The sequence below is a fragment of the Aulonocara sp. 'chitande type north' Nkhata Bay genome, linkage group LG16 (assembly GCF_057382095.1).
Source record: "Aulonocara sp. 'chitande type north' Nkhata Bay isolate Kocher_YH1m ecotype deep benthic linkage group LG16, A_spYH_male_GT1.1, whole genome shotgun sequence".
NCBI lineage: Eukaryota > Metazoa > Chordata > Actinopteri > Cichliformes > Cichlidae > Aulonocara > Aulonocara sp. 'chitande type north' Nkhata Bay.
Window position 1 is genome coordinate 4,054,760 of NC_141359.1, and position 20,241 is coordinate 4,075,000.

Below are 20,241 nucleotides of genomic sequence, written 5' to 3' on the forward strand. Positions count from 1 at the left end.
CTTAAACCTGAGGCCACCAACACCGCCATCATCTAACCTGCCTTCCCTGCGTCGTTTCCAGGTGTGGTCACTGCAGTGGTCTTCATAACCGTGTGCGCACTGGCTGTGGTGATCCGCCTGGTGTACCAGCAGCGGCGGGCCCAGAGGAGCAGCGGCAGCATCAAAGAGGAGCACAGACACAGCATGTACACAGACTACAGGACTGAGCTGCACCTCCACAACCCAGTCAGAGACAGCGTGAAGGAATTCTACATCTGACTGCAGCGTGCAGCCGATGTCACAAACTTACCTCTTTCTTCTAAAGGACTCACAGGTGGACGTGCTGCCGCAGGATTTCTTACAACACTGCATATCTCCGCCCTGGAAGTTCCCCAGGGACTCTGCAAAAGTCAGCAGACTCCACTCTCAATGCTCCTGTAAAAGCAGGCGGCTGAATCTTTGCAGCTCGTAGTGTATTTGATGTTGGTGAAATTGTCAGAATCAAGCTGCCGTGGTTTCCGTCATTGCGAAATGTGTAAAGCAAAAGTCGATCGTTCCCAGGGGTGAACGCGGGGGCGTGGACGAGCGCGGCGAGCGCAGAAGCCGCCGACCGTCCTGAATGTGCACAACAATATTTCCACATTTCTGTGGGACTCACTAAATTGTATTTGTTAGTCAGGAAATGTAGGCAAGGCCTGTAAGATATGCATCCATCCGCTGCTCTCTGTTTGTGTTTCCACTGGGGGTGAATGTCGCAGCAAAGGGACAACACTGCCGACACTGTGTGAGTGCCTGATTTGCATATCTGTTTGGATTTGAGTTCTTGCTGTGACCCTCACAGACGCAGGCACATGTCCCCACAAAAGAGCTTATTGTCATTCGCTGAAGAAAATGGGAATTTCATAGAATTTCATCGTCTCTAGAGCGCAGCCGTTGGCGAGGGGTGACTATCGCTAACATTTCTTTCAACAGGCTGTTTACCACGGCGCGGTTGATAGCAGCGTGCAAACTGACAGATGGAACAGGCCCATAGATTCTTTGTTGATGTGCAGCGAGGGCCTCATTTATCAACGTCTGCAGGAAGAAAATAATAATAATGACGACCATGATAATAAAAACTGATCGCGTGCCCACAGCACAGTGTTCAGCACATCATGAAGTTACCCTCAGCACATAGACGGGGGTCCACACACCCACATATTTGAGGTTTCTGGGTGGGAGAAGTGACCACAATAACCCCTGTTTGTGTTGTCGTCATTCCCAGATTCATGTCACAAAGGTGTGACCAGCGTGTGAGGCTGCCGTGCTCACAGACGACCTCACACAGACGTGCCACATATGTAAGGGATGGATGTAGCCGCCATGGCATCCTTTAGAGTAGCCTCGTGCTGAGCACTGATAGCCCAGCAATCAGTCACACTGTAAAGCCCTGTTTTATTCTCTGTTTGACTCAACGAGGACCAGCCCCTGCTGGCCAACGGGACCAGTGAACATCTCGTCACAGTCTTTTCTATAAACCTGGCCACAGCATGGCCACACCAAGTGTTACGTGGATAAATGAACATCGGTGGAATTTGAATCTGACGTCGCTACTTTCATGTGACAACAACAAAACGTACAAACTTGATATTAACGAGGAGAAAAATGTCAGCTGATAAATGAGGCCCTGACTCAGTGTCAACAGCGAGTGTTGCAGCTGTTTCTGTTCATAATGAAGGAGATGCAATGTGTAAAAAAGGTGTGAATTGTGTCATAAAGTAGCAGAAATAAGAAAATAACTGAGAGAAATGTATTATTTATAGCAGTTATTTATGCCAAGACTAAAGGGTGTAATCATCAAGCAGAGGGTCCACGTGAAACACCACAGGCAGCCAGTAGCAGCAGTTACAGCCTCCAACCCTGCAGCTTGTGTTCAGTAACATACAGACAGCAGTTTGCTTCATACGACAGGTTTTGGGTTCACAGAAGTCACAGTAACGAGGTTAGAATCACAGCAGCACGTTTGCGAGGTTTCGTGGAGGAGAACGTCCGAACTTTGCTGGCAAATGTCTGGGAGTTGTTTCATAGAGCATTCACTTGTGGAGCACCAAAGCCGTAGAGCAGAAGTTTAATCTGGCTTGTATTTTAGAGCACTAACCGGCGGTGCTTAGAGCTTTTTGCATAAAAGAAGACGGCCAATATCATACCGGATGGAATGAATTTATTTTCAGATTTACTGGGAGTGCAGTGGTTTCTGTCTCAAATGGACGTGACGAAGGCAAATTAAAGGACGGATGGAAATGGAGACTACTTTGCTTTTTTAGATCCTTGCTTCTAGTGGGCACGAAGGTGATGCCAGAGAAAACAAATCACGTTGTCTAAATTTCAAAAGCAGCCTTTTGAGCCCAGTTCTGCATTATCATACTGACTCATTATCCTGGGCTCAGCTGCTCTCTGGCTGCATTCCTGTCTTTGTCACCATCAGTTATGCTTTGAACTTAACGGGCTAAATGTAAAGGTTAAGTCCAAAGAAAAGCTGACAGAAACACGGCCATTTATTTAGCATCTTGTCATGAACTCAAGTGTTCATTCTCCTGGGATCTGAATGTCAGAATAAAATGTTTAAAAAACAAAGCAGTGAGATTTCCCTCACGTAGAAATGTTTGGACCGGTGCACTGATGCGTACAAAGACTGGAGCTCCAGCTGAGGAAGGACAGCGGTGTGGCTGAGCCCGTGTACCCTCTCTGTGCATGTCCTCCAAATACGCCTGAAGATGATCCCCATATTTGTGAATGAATGCATACCTCTGAGAGTTTCAGTTACACTGCAATGGGTAATATCATGTGCTCACTTCTTAATGATTTGTATAGCTGCGGTTTTATTAAGAATCTATTGTATAGATGTATAATTTAATAATAAAAGTCGATATATTGCTACTTTTTGTTGTAAAATGGCTTCACTTCTATACAAATACAGACCATTTACTTCTGAACCTTAAAGGTGCATCTGCATTACGCTGATATCCCCAGAGGATCAAACAGCACTAACACTGTGCAGTCAGTCTGCTACAGACTCACTCACGAAGTGGCCTGGATAAATGCCTGTTAAGTGGGTGAAGCACACATCTGGACATCTGAAGTGTTTCAGTGACAGAAGCCAACGTTAACGTGCGGTTACACTGTAACCTTGGTTCTCTGAGTGAGAGTCTCGATGTGATGGAGAACAGGCTTTTTGTTTGATTATTGAGTACTGTATCTGTACCTTTGACCTGTCTTTTTTCCTAACAAGGACAAAGTTCAGTCACAGTTTTCGTATTGATCAAGATGAGCGACGGATTACAGGCAGGATGTCCAGCATCAATCTCTGTCTGTGCCCGACCACGCGGGGTTGATTCATCTCTCAGTGTGAAGAAAGATCAGGTCTGAACAGAGGAACAGAAAAACTCTCCGATCAAAGCTGAGTCGTCACTGTAGTGTTTGTTTGTTTTATGGAAATGTCTAATGACAGTTATTGATTGTTACAGCTGGAAGAACGTTCTCATGCTGCTGCGGTTTTCTCGTATAACTCAGACGAGGACTCTGGGAGAGCTTTGATTATCTCAGCATTCTCAGCTTCAAGGAAGAGCTTTACCAGTTTTGCAGTGATGTTCAGGAAGGAACAGTAAGCTGGAGATTTTCAGAAACAGTGAGTACATACAAACTCACTAAAGTGGTAGTTGGATCAGTTCTGTCCACAGGATGTGAGAAGGATGAAAGCTTTCAGTCACTCTGTTTAGCAATGAACTGGCACCGGTGTTCTACACAGGCTTTCCTTATCTCTCAATTTTGTCTTCTTAGCATTTTGAAGTTTATGAAGTGTATTTATATGTTTGGACACTGGCAACAACAGTGTAACATTTCAGTAATGTTCAAACAAATAGCTGTTGGAAGACTGATAACCAATTAGGTCAATTAGTCACAAGCTTGTGTAGAAAAGAGCAGAAAGTCTTTCCGACATGAGGATGGAGGTGCGGCCCTGCATCAGCAGCACTACAGGGGACTATACTTGTCAGGGTCCTGGGACTGGGCGACCCAGGATCCCTGAGCAGTTATGTATTATATTATTATTATTATTAGTATTATTATTATATCTATTTTGGTGTTGCTGCTGCTCTTCTCCATGCTTGTAGATGTGAGTGTGTGTGTGTGTGTGTGTGTGTGCGTGTGTGTGTGTGTGTGCGTGTGTGTGTGTGTGTGTGTGTGTGTGTACGTCTGCGGGTATGCTTGGAGGATGGAGCTCAGCCACCTGCAGGCCTGAGGGGTGTGGCCCTGTGGAAGGACTGGCCACACCCGAAGCCACACACCTGCCGCTGATCAGGGCTCGTCGGGGGAGCTACTTAGGAGAGTCTTGGAGCTCCCACCGACGCGGGATCATTGCATGAGACTCCACGTTAGTCACCCTGCCTAAGTTTAGTCAGAAAGTGTATGCCTGCCATTTCTGAGTGTCCTGACAGCTGCGCTATTGCTTCCCGCAGGAAGAGCGTGGAAGGCACGGAGAGCAGCGAGCACCGGGGGGTGCTGACACGGGAGCAGAGAGCACACGGACTATTCACGGGAGACACGACACGGGAGTCTGGGAGAACACGGGGATTTATTGTTACGTTGTTTTCACTCTGTAAATAAACACTGTTTGTACATAGAGCACCGCGCCTGGGTCCTCCTTCCCCACTCCTTCCACGGTGTGCCATGCCATACCGTGACAATACTGGATTTCTTATTTCAGAAAAACCATTGCAAATGACATTGTGTACTGCTTTCCAGACCTGTGGCACACTGGAAAAAATGGGTGTATTACGAAACAACAAATGAGGCTGCGAACTGCAGCTGAACTCTGATGTCAGGCATCAGTGGGAAACCACTGGATGCTCAAAAGTACAGCATTCTGTTTTCTCAGTTCTCGCATACTTGGACTGATGTTGAAATAAGAGGTGATGCAACACAGTGTGACGTGTGCCCCTGCTCCTGCCATCAAATTAAAAATGAGCATTTATCATTCTGCACAGTTACATGTTAGAAAACAAATAGAAGTGCACGATGTATCACCGACTGCTGCGCCTGGAGAACAAGAAATAAGAAAATACACAGATACATGAATCAACAGTCTTCTTACAGTGTGCATGAGTGCCTGTGTCTTTGCCACATATGTATTTGATAATGATGGTGGGAAGCTGCAGCGATGCCGCCCAGAGGCCTGGAGGCAGACAGACATGGGACCAGGACCATCCGAAGGCCCAAAGAGGGCCGAAGGGTGGAAGCCAAAGGTGAGAGTCCCAGAGGACCAGAGACAAGGGCCAGCTGACCCTGCTACAGGCCGGCCCCCCGGTACGAGTCGTTGACAGGGCCCCAGAAGCCCAGGACTACCTGGCACCCAGCAGAGTTTGAACTTTATTAACATGTAAGATATAAATGTCTGTAAATATATTTTAGACATACAAACAACTTTTGAAGCGGGGCAGTATTTTTGGAGAATATTCACAGAAGGCATCCTCAGAGGCATCCTCACCTCTATACTGAAAACGGGCGCTAAAAAGCAGTGAGTCCGCTCAATAACTCCCGGAGGCTGGTGTTCACTTAGTTGGCACCTGGTAAAAACGGCACACGGGATCAGGATAGGAGCTGCATAAGTTTCCTCTCGTCATTGGAATTTTATACGACTAAGTTTGCAAATGTCTGGAGTTTTATTCACAATTATACACAAACAGTAATAAAGATTTACTGCAATGGTCAGTATAATTGGAGCAGTACACAAAATACATTCCCTCTACTAACGTATACCATTAGTGTAAGTGGCAATTACAACAAAACAACTGACGAGTGAAGCAACTAAACTTATGCAAATAAATTTATGCTAATCGATTCAAAACTGCTGCTAAAAATATTGAATATAAAGTGTTTGGTATAAGTTGTTCCTGCTACTCCACGCGCTCGTGTTGTGTGCACAGGCAAAAGAAATAGGAAAGTGTCTACTTTGCTGTGCTCCCCAGTGTTTTTGATAATTGCTGTGCAAAGTTTAGATCAATAAGATCTTCAGGCAGCTCAGGAAGAAGAAAACAGGAAGAAATAGAGCCAAGGGATGAAACACGGGGCTGCAATTATTAATGAAACACTCTTGGAGCAATTCTCACATGAAGGATTTCTACATGTACAGTGTTCTAATAAAGAAAAGTTTAATAATAATAAAATGTGCCATCCTGGTGTTTTCACAGTTTAGTGTTCCTTTGTGCAAAAGAAACAGTGTGGTGAATACCCACGCCTCTGTGACTTCCCCTGACACTGTGGGTGTGTCGACACTTGCAAGTTAGCCGCTAGCATGCTCATTAGTAAGCACTGTGTAAATAAGCAGCTCACTCTTTCTCCAACGATCTATATGTGCCAAAGTTTTTGTGCAAAAAATGGGAAACTATAAGAATATTGATGTTCTCAGCACATAAAGATCCCACAGCTCGCAGGGACGTAGAACCATCAGTAAATTGAGAGCTTCACTTTTACACTCAGCTCTCTCTTCACCACAACAGACTAGCACGGCGTCCGCATCACTGCGACCGCTGCAACAATCCGTCTGACGATCTCCCGTCACTCGTGAACAAGACCCCGAGATGCTTAAACTCCTCCCCTCAGGGCAGTGTCTCGTCCCTGGCGCTCTACTCTTTTCATGGCCTCAGATTTGGAGGCGCTGATTCTCATTCCCGCTGCTTCACACTCGGCTGCGAACCATTTCAGTGCAAGAGGCCATCACCTGATGAAGCCACCAGAACCACATCATCTGCGAAAATCAGAGATGAGATCCTGAGACCACCGAAGTGAAGAACTTGGCTTCGCCTAGAAATTCTGTCCATAAAGATTACGAACAGAACCGGAGACAAAGGGCAGCCCAGGCGGAGCCCATCACCCAAACGAGTCCGACTTATTGCAGGCAATGCGAACCAAGCTCTTACAACGGCTGTTTAAGGATCAAATGGCCTGTAGCAATGAGCCAGACACCCCATACTCCCGTAGCACCTCCCATAGCACACTCTGAGGGACACGGTCGAGCTCCTTCTCCAAGTCCACAAAGCACATTTAGACTGGTTGGGCAAACTCCCATGCACCCTCAAATATCATTGAGTGGATAAAGAGCTGGTCCAGTGTTCCACAACCAGGACGAAAACTGCATTGTTCCTCCTGTATCCGAGGTTTGACTAATGGATGAATTCTCCTAGGATAGACTTTCCCAGGGAGGCTGAGGAGTGTGTTCCTTCTATAGCTGAACCCCCCCCCCCCCCAGTAACCCTTCTGAAAAATGGGAACCAACACCCCCCGGTCTGCCAATCCAGAAGTACCGCCCCTGATCTCCACGCAACATTGTGGAGGTGTGTCCCCCTCATCCCCAGAAACTGCCTCCTCCATGGAAGACGTGCCAGTATTGCCAGTATCCACCTCCCGACAATGTTGCACCACGACGGCGCCAACCACCTTGTAGCTCAGTGCAGCAGCTTCAGCAGTGGGAGTGCTGAACATAGTCCAATGTTCCCAGTCTCCCTTGGAATGAAGCTCTGTTGGAGGTGTGTGTTGAAGATCGTACAGACTGGGGCACATCCTCACTATTTGTGTCTGTCCAGCGTCCTCCCCCTCCACCTGATCCAAATCACCACCAGGTGGTGATCAGTTGACGGCTCAGCCCCTCTCTTTACCCGAGTGTCCAGAACATGTGGCCGCAGGTCTGGTGATACGATTACAAAATCAGTCATCGAGTATAAAGTCGGACTGCTGACGTTGTTTTCTAGTCATAATTCTTAACTTTAGGATGCAAAGACAGTGGATGACTGCTGAATGATCAAAATATCATTATGTGCATACATTTTCTTTTAGCTCACTGTTACTACTGGTTATTTTGTTAGGCTTAGGCAACAAATTAATGTGGCTTAAAAGAGCTGCACACGGGACTCAAACCCTGTTCTTCTGGGTCCAACTCTAACACAGGGAGAACATGCAAACTCCACACAGAAAGACCTGACGGTGGAAGCAAACTCCAAACCGTCTTGCTGTGAGGCAATGGAGCCTTAAAGTTACACGTGAAAGCTGTTTATTTGGTTTTTGCTGTTGAGAATTTTTAGATTGTTAGAGTCTGGATTGAAGTCAGTCACTCTTCTTCTACTGGCATGCATACACCTGTTTTCATCGCACATGAACCTTTTTCATTGCAAGTCTGGAACTAGCAAAGATTTCACATTCGGTTTCCTGGCCACTTTTGACATGAGCTCTTAAAATATTTAGTGTTTGTCGCTTTGCCTGCAATATGTAGAGTACTTGATAACTCAGCAGGGATAAAAGCTACCACAGATATGCTTTTAATGTGCTGCATTCATTTGTGTGTGAGAAGGAAATGTGCTTCTGAACCAGTTCTGATCAGCGAATGGTAGGGATGGGTACCGGTGTCCGGTGCCATGATGGCACCGGTTCTGACATAAACGGTAGTAACCAGACCGAAAAGCAGCGCACATTTCGGTGCTTTATTTCGATGCTTTATTTTTCCTGAGCTGTGATACACTTCTAGCCAATCATTTTACGTTTCCGAGGATAGTAGGCGGGCCCAGGTACGTACGTTCTTTTATGCAGAGCTACAGATTAAAAATGTCCAAGGCGAAGCGGTCAAAGTCTGGCTGTACTTCACAGCAAAATATGCAAACTCAGCAGCAACAAGTGCTTTAAGGTGATACTGTGATACTGTCAAAGGAGGTAACACCTCGAATCCGATGAAACAGCTGGCGACGCATAGCGTTTTTTTTTAAAAGCCCAGAAATGCGCCGTATGATAGCTTGCTGCGAGACCTCACACCGAGCACATCTACTGTGCGTGGGTTGCCTGTTATCTGACCCGGAGTTAGCAATATCCCCCAAAAACACGAAGAGGAGAGTCCTGGCCCCTAGCCCTGCCAGTGTAGCAGAAATGATGAGGATGATGATGCAGCAGCAGCCGTTCTTCTGTGCGTGAGTAGCTTCATGTTGCACGTGTGTAATTTACGTTGAGTAGGCTAACCACGTCATTACATTAATGCATGTAAGGTGAACTAGCAAACATCATCATAGCTACATGCAGCTGTCTTCTTGTTTGATGGCAGATGCTCCCTTCACCCTGGCCAAAAAGGCTAAAATGACCAAAGAAAAAGTGGAAAACAGTTAAACATGAGAGGTTTTTGGATAAAGTTTGTGTTTTTTCCATTGTTTAAGCACTGCTTCCAGCCAAGACTGATACCATATATGCCCCATAGCTGCAGAAAAGGCTAACATTGTTATCTTTTTACAAAAAACAGCTGAACATGAGAGGTTTTTGGACCAATTTTGTGTTCTCCATTCTTTAAGCACCGGTTTGAGCACCGTTTAAGCACCGGCACCGTTTCAAAAGTACCGGTTTGGCACCGGTATCGGATAAAACCTAAACGATACCCATCCCTAGCAAATGGTTTGATTGCAAGAGGCTGCTCCATAAATACCACACGAACACAGAGATATCAATAAACTTATTTTTTTTAGAAAGAATGAAAGAAAGAGAGGGAGAGAAAGAAAACCAGAGGGGAGAAGAGAGAAGGGGGGAAGAAAGAAAGAAAAACAAACAAAACACCTGGGTCACCTGTATGGAGAAAAAAAACAGAAGAGAAAGCAAACAACAAAGAGCAACATAATAAAAAACACGGCACCATCACAATAAACTAGCTAGCAGTAGATATCAGTAGATACTAAATAATAAACGATATTGTGCAGCACGTAAGATAGACAGCGCACAATGTGCTTTGAGGCAGCAGCCAAGAAAGCTGTAGTCCGCGTCTGTGAATACCCGTGTGTACACCTGTGTGGATCAGCATGCTTGCATTCCAAAGGTTTCTCCATGTAACGATCTGCTAGGGAGTGTGGGGAGCCACAGCCCCGTCCACCAGGGTATGAAGCAGGTATGGAGGAGATCAAAACTCCAGACATCCAGAGGCCCCAGAGTACGAGGACCCGAGGAGGACCACCAAAGGGGGGGAACCGTGCCACCTTCCTGGGAAGAGCTGAGTAGAGCCCCAAAGGAGAGGTCACCCAGCAGCTACGGAGCAGAGGCCAGAGGGGGTTGCAGTGGCGTGCCCGCGGGCTCTGCCGGCAGCCAGCTGTGCCAGAGAGGACCGAGCTTCAGGCCCAGAGGAAGGAGCCCAGCCGGGCCACAGGCGCCCGGCCCCGCCAATCGGCCACCAGGAGTGAGCCGGTACATACATGAGCGCCCAGCCCCAGACGACAAGGACCACCAACACACCAACGTCTGAGGGCATCAGCCACCGGCAGGGAGTGTGGTGAGGGGAGATAGACCTCCAAACCTTGGAGGGCCTGAGATGTACCCAGAGAGGTTGAGTCTAAGACCCAACCTGACATATAGACACAGACGAACAGGCGCACGCGGACACAAACGTGCATTCCCACCCCATATGCACCACCAAATACTCGGCACTCACCCAACGTGTAGACAGATACAAATAGACACTGCACAGACAGTCGCACCCCCCAAACATACTCTATATCCCAGGTCCAGGTACCCCCGCCCTCAGAGGGGCAAGCCGCACCTAGACCCAGGAGATGTAACCCTTCTCTCTGGGGTGGAAGCAAGCGGACCACCTCCTTATCTGCAGTAGCGGGGAGGCCCCGCATCCCAGACCCCAGTCTGACGGCCAGCACCTCCTCCCAGCCCCCCAGCCCTGACGGCCCCCGGGGTGAGTGAAGACCTCAAACCTCCCTACGCCCGCTCATATGTAGTGTTGCTGTGTGCTGTTCTAAAGTGCATTTAAAACTCAGGAGAGCATGGTACTAGCTTCCTCTCAGAGAGCAGCACGGCTCCTCCCGAAAACCCTCAGTGTCTAAATGCATTTAAAAGTGAGGGTAGGGCACCAGCGCCAATGCAAATTAACAATATGGTTTCTGTGCTGTTATAACAATACAAATCACTCACTGTGTTGATGAGGACTTGTTCATAAATGGATACTGAATCAATTCTCTCAGGTGATGAAAGGATTGCTGCTACTTTGGTCTACAGCACAAAAAGTAGTTTGAGCTTCATGAGGCACATGCAGGGATGCTTCACGCTGGCTTTTGTCAGGTTGAAGGACATCCCTTCACTGCTGCATAGGCAGAAGGTTTTGGACAGTAAGTGTAAAGCCAAACACCTGCCAGCTGACAGTTAATTAGTTAAGCTAGCTGTGTCAAAACTGACTTCACTCCAGGAAACCGTGTCTCATTTTGCATGATCTCATTTACTTGCATATCTACCTGCTGACTTCAAAGACCAAAAAGCCCAGCCCACCTGAACCTTGCGCAGCAAAAACCGCATTAGGATAGAGTGATGCTGAGGTTAGCTCCTCGTACATCAAATCAGATAAAGCAGGAACTATTGAAAATTTGACTGATAACTAATTTGGTTATGGAACCATAACACAACGTTCCACTTTTTAAACAACACTTTGAATCCATTATTGACCTACATGTAAATTTTATCTCGTTCCTTTTATGGTAAACCTAAAACGTGTCTAGACTGTTGAAGCCGCTCTGGCCCCGATGTCATCATTTTAAACCAGTGCTCACCACTGGGATGAGAAACAGTCTCCATAGTTGCTCTTGCTGTCGATCCATCCTCTTGTAACTTTGAGTGGTAACGTTAATAACAAACTGAATGAAAGTCACATCTGTAGCTGATTATAATGCAAGAATAGCACGGCTGAAGACGACGCACGGCAGACCCGACCACCTTTCACTCTTTATTACGGTTGCTGTTTCAAACCCTCTCGGCTGCAGCTCTTCAGCTGCCAGCCACACATGCACAGCAACGACAAACTCAGGACTCAGTCCAGACTTAAATGCAGGGAGGCGTGATGAGCTGACGCCGCTGCAGCGTGTCAGCCTCCCCGCAGCGGCGCCACAGACCACGCCCCTCCACGAGGGTGTAAAGAAACGTGCACAAATACGTGTTGAACATTGTTATCCTGTTGTTTTAGCATAGTTTGGAACATTTGATGCACAAGATTAGTTCTGTTATAAAACCCTGCGATTTCCCTACGTAACAGCTATTTCATCTCTATTAATAAGACATGACTGTTCATGAACGATGAAAAACTCTAAATCAGTTCAGTATCAGCAGTAATTATAATGAACAGTTGTAATCAAGAGAGACCAGTCCAGCTGTACATTAACCCCGACCGATGGTCATGAGCTGGGGGCAGTGAACCAAGAAAAGAGTAAGATCGCAGATACAAGCAGCTGAAATGAGTTTGCTCCAAAGAGTGGTGGCCTCAGTCTCAGAGAAGCTCCCGAGGGATCAGGAGGTACCGCTCCCTCGCAGTCGAGGTGGTTAGGGCGTCTGATCTGTGCCGCTCTGGACAGAAAAACGAGTGCATTGACCCCACTGAGGAAAAAGTACAACATAAAACATCAGCATAGCATCATTAACGTCACAATATTCACTGAGGACTGTGAACAAGCACATCAGTGCTTGTTACATACTGACCGTCACATAGCCACACCTCTTGGCCGTTGCTGTTGTCCTCTTTTTGCACTGTCCATCCATCCATCCATTCGCTTCCGCTTATCCTTTTCAGGGTCGCGGGGGGCGCTGGAGCCTATCCCAGCTGTCATAGGGCGAAAGGCGGGGTCCACCCTGGACAGGTCGCCAGTCTGTTGCAGGGCTCTTTTTGCACTGCTACAGTTTATTCTCCTTCGACCTGTTAACTTGATTTTGCAGGAACTTAAACTGTTGCCGTCTCCATTCCTGCTCTCATATTATTACATATATTAAAAAATAAGCTTTTCAAGGCAAATGGCCAGTTCATAGCTGCATATCAAAGGGGCTTATCATAGAACCTCAGCCAAACTTTACAGAGCTCCATCTGTGTCTACAGAGGTTTCTATTGGTAATTATCCATACTAATTATGCTAAATCGGGCAGAAAATATACAGCACCAGACACACAAAGTGAATCTCTGTCAGTGTGATACAAAGTAACAATGCTGGTAAGAGTCTCACAGCTGGTACTCATTTGAAATCATGCCAGATGAGATCACATGTGTCCCATTCACCAACTGATATCTGAGATGTATTTGAAATTCATGCTACTAACACGCACACACACACACACACACACACACACACACACACACACACACACACACGCACGCACACACACACACACACACACACACACACACACGCACGCACGCACGCACACACACACACACACACACACACGCGCACACACACACACACACACACACACACACACACACACTTGTCCCTAACAAACCTGAGAGATACAATGAAGTCGTTAAAATCCCCTCCACTGCTTCATTATTAAACTCAGATTCTGGGCCGCCTACACACTCCTGGGAGCACAGGTGCTGTTTTTAACATAAATAAGACAGACAGACTCCCTTCCACCTAACGTCAGACTTAATGAGCTGTGGCACAATGAATGCGCTTTCATGCACACTTTTGACTTCCTGTGTGAGAGCTACTTGACTGAGACTGCAAGCAAAGTTATTAATGTGTTCAATGTAAAGATGAGCCTCCCCATGAGCCAGCACACAACACAGCTATACTGCTGTGTGTGTGTGTGTGTGTGTGTGTGTGTGTGTGTGTGTGTGTGTGTGTGTGTGTGTGTGTGTGTGTGTGTGTGTGTGTGTGTGTGTGTGTGTGTGACTCACACAGGTGAGCTGGTTCTCAGAAATGCAGGGATGCTCCTCGTCGGCAATTATTTCAGGTACTCATTGTACATCTAATAACAGCCGACAGGCGATGACCCAGCAGAGCTGAGGGTGAGGCAGACTTTTAAAACTAATCATAGTTTATTTAAAAACATGTAACAGAAGGAAGAGCTGATTCATTTAAACCCCAGATATTAGACAAATACCGGAGAATAAAGCTATTTGAACAGAGTCTCAACACCAGCGATAAAGGAAGCTGTCACACAGCTACACTGTGACACAGATGGCAGTGAGGCTAGTGCCAGGAAGCTCCTCGCTGCTTTCAGAAGGAAATGTTTCCAGGGCAGAAACTACACAAACCAAACTCAGCCTCCAACAACTCTCAAACTTGGCTGCCTGTGGGCAGATGCAACGAGCTGTCAATGCAAATGTAGTTTACTGCTTCTTCCACTTTTTCAATCTCACATATGCACTCTAGAAAAGTTTGCCCCCAGGGCTTAATGCCAGGAAGTCCTTCTCATGTGGCGAACACAATAAAAGGGTCCGATGTAGCTCAAAGTATGATGTTTCCTCAAACTAATTAAAATATTGGAGTCTAAACATAATAAGACTTTCAGCCCATGTCCCTGGTCAAAGCCACGTGCCTGTTTGCATATGTGTGGATGGGACGCTGTATATGGAGAAAGGCAGACGCTTCTAGTGATGGAGTTCTGTAAAGGGCCAAACACGGAGCTGCAAATGACTTTCATTAAGACTATAAGAAGAATCTTTGGACTACATTGTGCAGCTTTACTCTGAGCTAAACAGTCTTCTTTTTAATTAATTTGTACATTATGGCTCTAAATGCAAGTTTGGGACGACAAATCCAAACCACGGAGATAAGAGAATACAAAAGATGAATTAACAGCAACAGTAGACAAAAGGGTACAATAAACATAATTAGGAGAGTAACGAGGGAGTTCATAAAAGATTATATTCTTTCAACACCAGTAAAAATGAACCGCTTCAGCTCAATGCCCCTTTAAAACAATTACCACCCAAGAAAACTGCCATATTTGCAAATAATCAAATAAAATGACCCCAAGTGCCGATGAACAGCCTCCAATATGAAAGAAACACACAAGGATACAGCACGGGAGATCCAGGGACATCAGAAATGTTAGTCCAGTTAACTCTGAAGCAGAGCTGCTGTCAGCTGCTCCCTCACCACAGAGGGTCACACAGGGAGAGCCCGGCACGCGTGATAGGACAGTTCTACACCGGCTGTCCCACAGGGGATATGTGTGTAAGCAAATGTGTTTTAAAATCTGAAAGGTTACTCAAAATGTAACTACATACATCCTTATTTATGTAGGTAAGAAGTCTCATTGAAATAAAAATGAGGCCTGACCGGCAGAGACTGTCTCAATATTCTAAACTCGGGCAAAAGTAACAAAAACCCTCAAACATATTTTGTAAAGATAGAAAATGCTTTCTAGAGAAGCCAATCCATGACTGATTGTGTTCACTGTGTGTTTATCTCCAGGCGTGCCTTTATTGCAGTGTAGCAATGTGTTTAGGGTCACTATCATATCAAAAGATAAACCAGGTCCAATCAGACGTGTTCAAGAAGCTATTGCACGGTGGATCAAAGTCTGGCAGCACTTTTCTGCATTCATAATTCCATAACTTTGATAAGACACTGGCTGAAATGCAGCAATAGGTCATGACAGAAGCTTCGCTGTAGACGCTCACTGTTGGGAGCTTCTCCTGACCTCCTCGCTTTAATCCTATCAAACCAGTTGCAAATGATTTTTAGTCCATTTCTTGTGTAATTAGTAGGACTGGTACTTAAAGCATGCTTTACCGCTCTGAGTGCTCAGAGCACTTTGCATGACAAACCTCATGAACCCAGTCACACATGGAAGCACGTTTTCCCCATGCCTGAACTACGCTGCCAAAAGTATTCGCTCATCTACCTTCAAGTGCATTTCATTCTTAATCTATAGAGTTTAATATGATGTCGACCCCCTGAAGTCAGACACAGATGTTGGATGAGAAGGCCTGGCTTCCACTCTCTACTCTTGCTCATCCTTCCTAGAGCTGAGGTCAGGACTCTGTCAACTTCCAAACTCTTTATGGAGCTTCGTTGTGCACTGGTCTGCAGTCATTTTGAATGCCATCCCCAAACTGCTTCCACAAAGTTCAGAGCATGAAATTGTCCAAAATGCCTTAGTATGCTGAAGCGTTAACAGTTCCTTTTACTGGAAATAAGGCGCTGAGCCCAACTCTCAAAACACACAGAATCCTCCCTCAACCAAACTTTCCACTTGGCACAAAGCAGTCAGACAAGTACCGTTCTCCTAGGAACCGCCAAACCCAGGCTCGTCCATCCGATTGCCAGGCAGAGAACTGAGATTCATCCCTCCTGAAAACAAATCTCTACTCCAGAGTCCAGTGGCGTCGTGCTTTACAACACTTTGTCCCGATCAGAAGTTTAAGACCAGACTTGAAAAATGGCAAAAAATCCTATTTTGCATGGTTGGATTTTAACAAGGTTCCCAGTAGAGCTTCAACATGCGACAAGAAGAAACGTTAGCGAGACGAAACATTTGAACGTGCAGTTTATTGGAAACAATGCTTCCACTTTGTTGTAATAACATTAACCGCTGACGGTAGAATATTTACAAGCATTTAATGGGAGAGGTAAAATTCCAACTTGGAATTTTCCATTAAAGAGGCTGAACCATTCCTGAGCTGTAGTTCTCCTGGCTTCAGCCCACACAGCATCACTTTCCCAAAGGACACTGGACATCTGAGGACTAAGGACTGTTGCAGAATTTATCATTTTTATCTATAATTTTGATAAAAGCCTTATAAAACCACTCATGCTAGTCCCACACTGGTAATGATGTAGATTCTACTCCAGTCACAGTTCCATAAATGAAAGACAGCAGGGTTACAGAGTTATTTAGGGTTTCATACTTTGAAGGTTCACCTGTCTAACAGACACAATGGTCATTAATACCATTTGAAAAAAAAAACAGTAAATATAGGAATGATACTTTGTGTAAATCAATGAGGGAGTCAGACTGTTGATTGGTTGTGTGACATAAAATCACACGTAGATTTAAAATTGAATCAGAAGACAACCAGTCTTTAACATCACTCAGTGACACACAATTCAATTCAATTCAATTCAATTCAATTTTATTTATATAGCGCCAAATCACAACAAAAGTCGCCTCAAGGCGCTTCATAGATACAGAGGAAAACCCAACAATCATATGACCCCCTATGAACAAGCACTTTGGCGACAGTGGGAAGGAAAAACTCCCTTTTAACAGGAAGGAACCTCCGGCAGAACCAGGCTCAGGGAGGGGCGGGGCCATCTGCTGCGACCGGTTGGGGTGAGAGAAGGAAGACAGGATAAAGACATGCTGTGGAAGAGAGACAGAGATTAATAACAGATATGATTCAATGCAGAGAGGTCTGTTAATACATAGTGAGTGAGAAAGGTGACTGGAAAGGAAAAACTCAATGCATCATGGGAATCCCCCGGCAGCCTACGTCTATTGCAGCATAACTAAGGGAGGATTCAGGGTCACCTGGTCCAGCCCTAACTATATGCTTTAGCAAAAAGGAAAGTTTGAAGCCTAATCTACACTAGATTTTAAAGTCTCACTGCGTGTTGAAGGGTCTTTAACAAGTTTGGACAAAAACTGAAATACTTTACTATTTATTTAGTATAGGTGTACTCTCAGTGGCAGGGGAACAATGTGAGAACAGCACCACCGAGGCTGGAGAGTCAGCAATACTGGAAGGGGAGAAGGACTCAGCACATAACAGCAATGCTCAGTGGCTCGTGGGTCTAAGAGCAGACCACAGCAACCTCCCTGAACAGGGTCCAGTAACCATCACCGTGGCAGACATCCAAGAAAGGGTTTCCAGTATGAGTTGGACAGCACCAGGCCACGACATGGTCCACGCCTACTGGCTGAAGAAGCTGACTGCACTCCACGAGCGTCTGGCAGCATAAATGAACCAGCTGCTAGAGACACGCAGAATGGCTAGGGGGCGTCTACCATTTTGACCCCGGGACTTCCAGGTTATACTCGGCACAGAGGTTTTTGTTTACTATGCCGGCCACTTGGTTGCTGCCATGATTAGTGCCTCTGTGCTGTCTTTCAGTCCAGCTTTGTCCAGCCACTGGTAGGATTTCTGGATATCAGCCACCTCCTCTATCTGCCGGTGGTACATACCGTGCAGGGGCCTGTCCTTCCATGATGGTTCCTCGTCTCCCTCCTCTTTCTTGGGTTTCTGCTGCCTGAGGTATTCACTGAGCACTCGGTCAGTTGGGGCCATCTTCCCAATGTATTCGTGGATGTTCGTTGTCTCATCCTGGACTGTGGTGCTGACACTCACCAGTCCTCGGCCCCCTTCCTTGCGCTTAGCGTACAGCCTCAGGGTGCTGGACTTGGGGTGAAACCCTCCATGCATGGTCAGGAGCTTTCTTGTCTTTATGTCAGTGGCTTCTATCTCCTCCTTTGGCCAGCCTATTACCCCAGCAGGGTACCTGATCACAGGCAGGGCGTACGTGTTGATGGCCCGGATCTTGTTCTTACCATTCAGCTGACTCCTCAGGACTTGCCTGACCCTCTGCAGGTACTTGGTGGTTGCAGCCTTTCTAGCGGCCTCTTCATGGTTCCCATTCGCCTGTGGGATCCCCAGGTACTTGTAACTGTCCTCTATGTCTGCAATGTTGCCTTCTGGTAGTTCAATCCCCTCAGTTCTGACTACCTTCCCTCTCTTTGTTACCATCCGACTACACTTCTCCAGTCCGAACGACATTCCGATGTCATTGCTGTATAGCCTGGTAGTGTGGATCAGTGAATCGATGTCTCGTTCACTCTTGGCATACAGCTTGATGTCATCCATGTACAGGAGGTGGCTGACAACTGACTTGTGCTACGGGCTTGGAGTTGGCCTCTAGTGTTGTACACCACATCCCCATTGAAGTTGATCTTCTTGTCTGAAAGACAAGATCAGTGCTTTCAAGCAGGTTGTCACCAAATTTAAGTTCAGGATGTTTAGGAAGAACATTTCTGACATTTAGCTCAATAATAATAATAATGAGACTAAACCTAGTTTTACTGGGTTGAGCACTTTGACATGAAAGATACTGGAGAACAATAAAGCAATTTCTTGAACCCATGATTCCCGTGGGAGATGAGAGTCGAGGGAAATAAATCACTCACATGGAATATGAGTAAATCAGATAAAGATGAGATCTCCACTGATATGTGTGATCAAATCTGAAGAGCGTCACACAGATTCCAAATGCCAGAATGTGCCTTTGAAAGGAATACAAAAACATGAGTCATTTTGTTTTCTGGACTGCTTCTGCATTTCACAAAGAACAGACAGTGAAGGAAAAAGACGTGGTGAAAGAAGCCTGCTGACGTCCAACACAGTGTCGCTTTTAAAAGGAACCTTGGCCAGTATGTGTGATGTAGAGAAGATGGAGTCTGAAAAAATGTTAATAAATTAGTTCAAACATTTCAAAGAAAAGCTGACCAGGATGGAGTGGGGATGGCTCTGACCGTGTCCGCTCTAATGAAACAGGGAGGCTGAGCAGCTGTAGGCTCAGCAGCTCTTTCACATTAGCATCATGAGTGTGTGAGTGTGACAGCTTTAAACTGCTGTTTTTCCAACTCTCAGTCTTCATTTTCCTTCACATTTGAATCTCCTGTAGATATGACAGAAATGTCTGCTCAAGTCTTTTAATTCTGCTCATTTTTAAATATTAATATATTTTAATATACTTTTAAATCAAGGCCTGGTCTTCACAGGACGCCCATCACTGACGTGTGTCAGTGGAGGCTGACTCACACACCTGACCTCCATTATCTAATCATGTCTCCCCTTCGAGGATGCTGCTGGGACCAGAGAGGAGCAGCTGCCTAACCAGAGTCACTGAAACACTGTGAATAAACAGTTCAGTGTTGGCAGTGCTGTGTGCCGTGGGTCCCTCATGTCACACAAAACACCTTTTGTAATAACAGCTCAAAGGTCTTCAGTCCACCTGGGTTTGAGAACTTTAAATTAGCAGAGTTAGAAGTTAGCATGGCGTTAGCTGCTAGCGGCTAATGACCGGCACACGTGTGCAGGTAATAAAAGGACGGGAAATGTTTGTCGCGCTGTTGCACACACATTCGTTACAATTTGACCAACATACAAATGGCCTGTATTTGTATAGCGCTTTACTAGTCCCTATGGACCCCAAAGCGCTTTACACATCCAGTCATCCACCCATCCACACACTGGTGATGGCAGCTACATTCAGTGTTGCCAACTCCTCAGTAAGGAAAATCGCTGTTGGTTGTCCTAAAAGTCGCTAGAAGTCGCTAAATGACGTCATCGCCTAATTTGCATAATTGGTCATGCTAATCTAATTGTAACCTATGTTGTTGGAGAGAGAAATAACATCGTGGAAGAGACATAAAGTGAGTAAAAAACGTCCTAAATACATTTAGAGTTTATTTAGAACTACAAATTAAATTTCTTTTAGCAAT

At 45.9% G+C, this 20,241-nt stretch overlaps 1 protein-coding gene across 1 annotated transcript in view; it reads left to right on the forward strand.

The window, feature by feature from the left end:
* The window catches only part of LOC147310836 (contactin-associated protein-like 5), a 141,494-nt gene extending 138,599 nt beyond the window's left edge, over positions 1–2,895 (forward strand). The window contains exon 24 of the mRNA XM_086267733.1: positions 62–2,895. Coding sequence (XP_086123859.1) covers positions 62–258 — 197 coding nt within the window. The 3' untranslated portion in view covers positions 259–2,895. The remainder of the gene's footprint in view (positions 1–61) is intronic.
* The last annotated feature ends 17,346 nt before the right edge of the window (positions 2,896–20,241 follow it).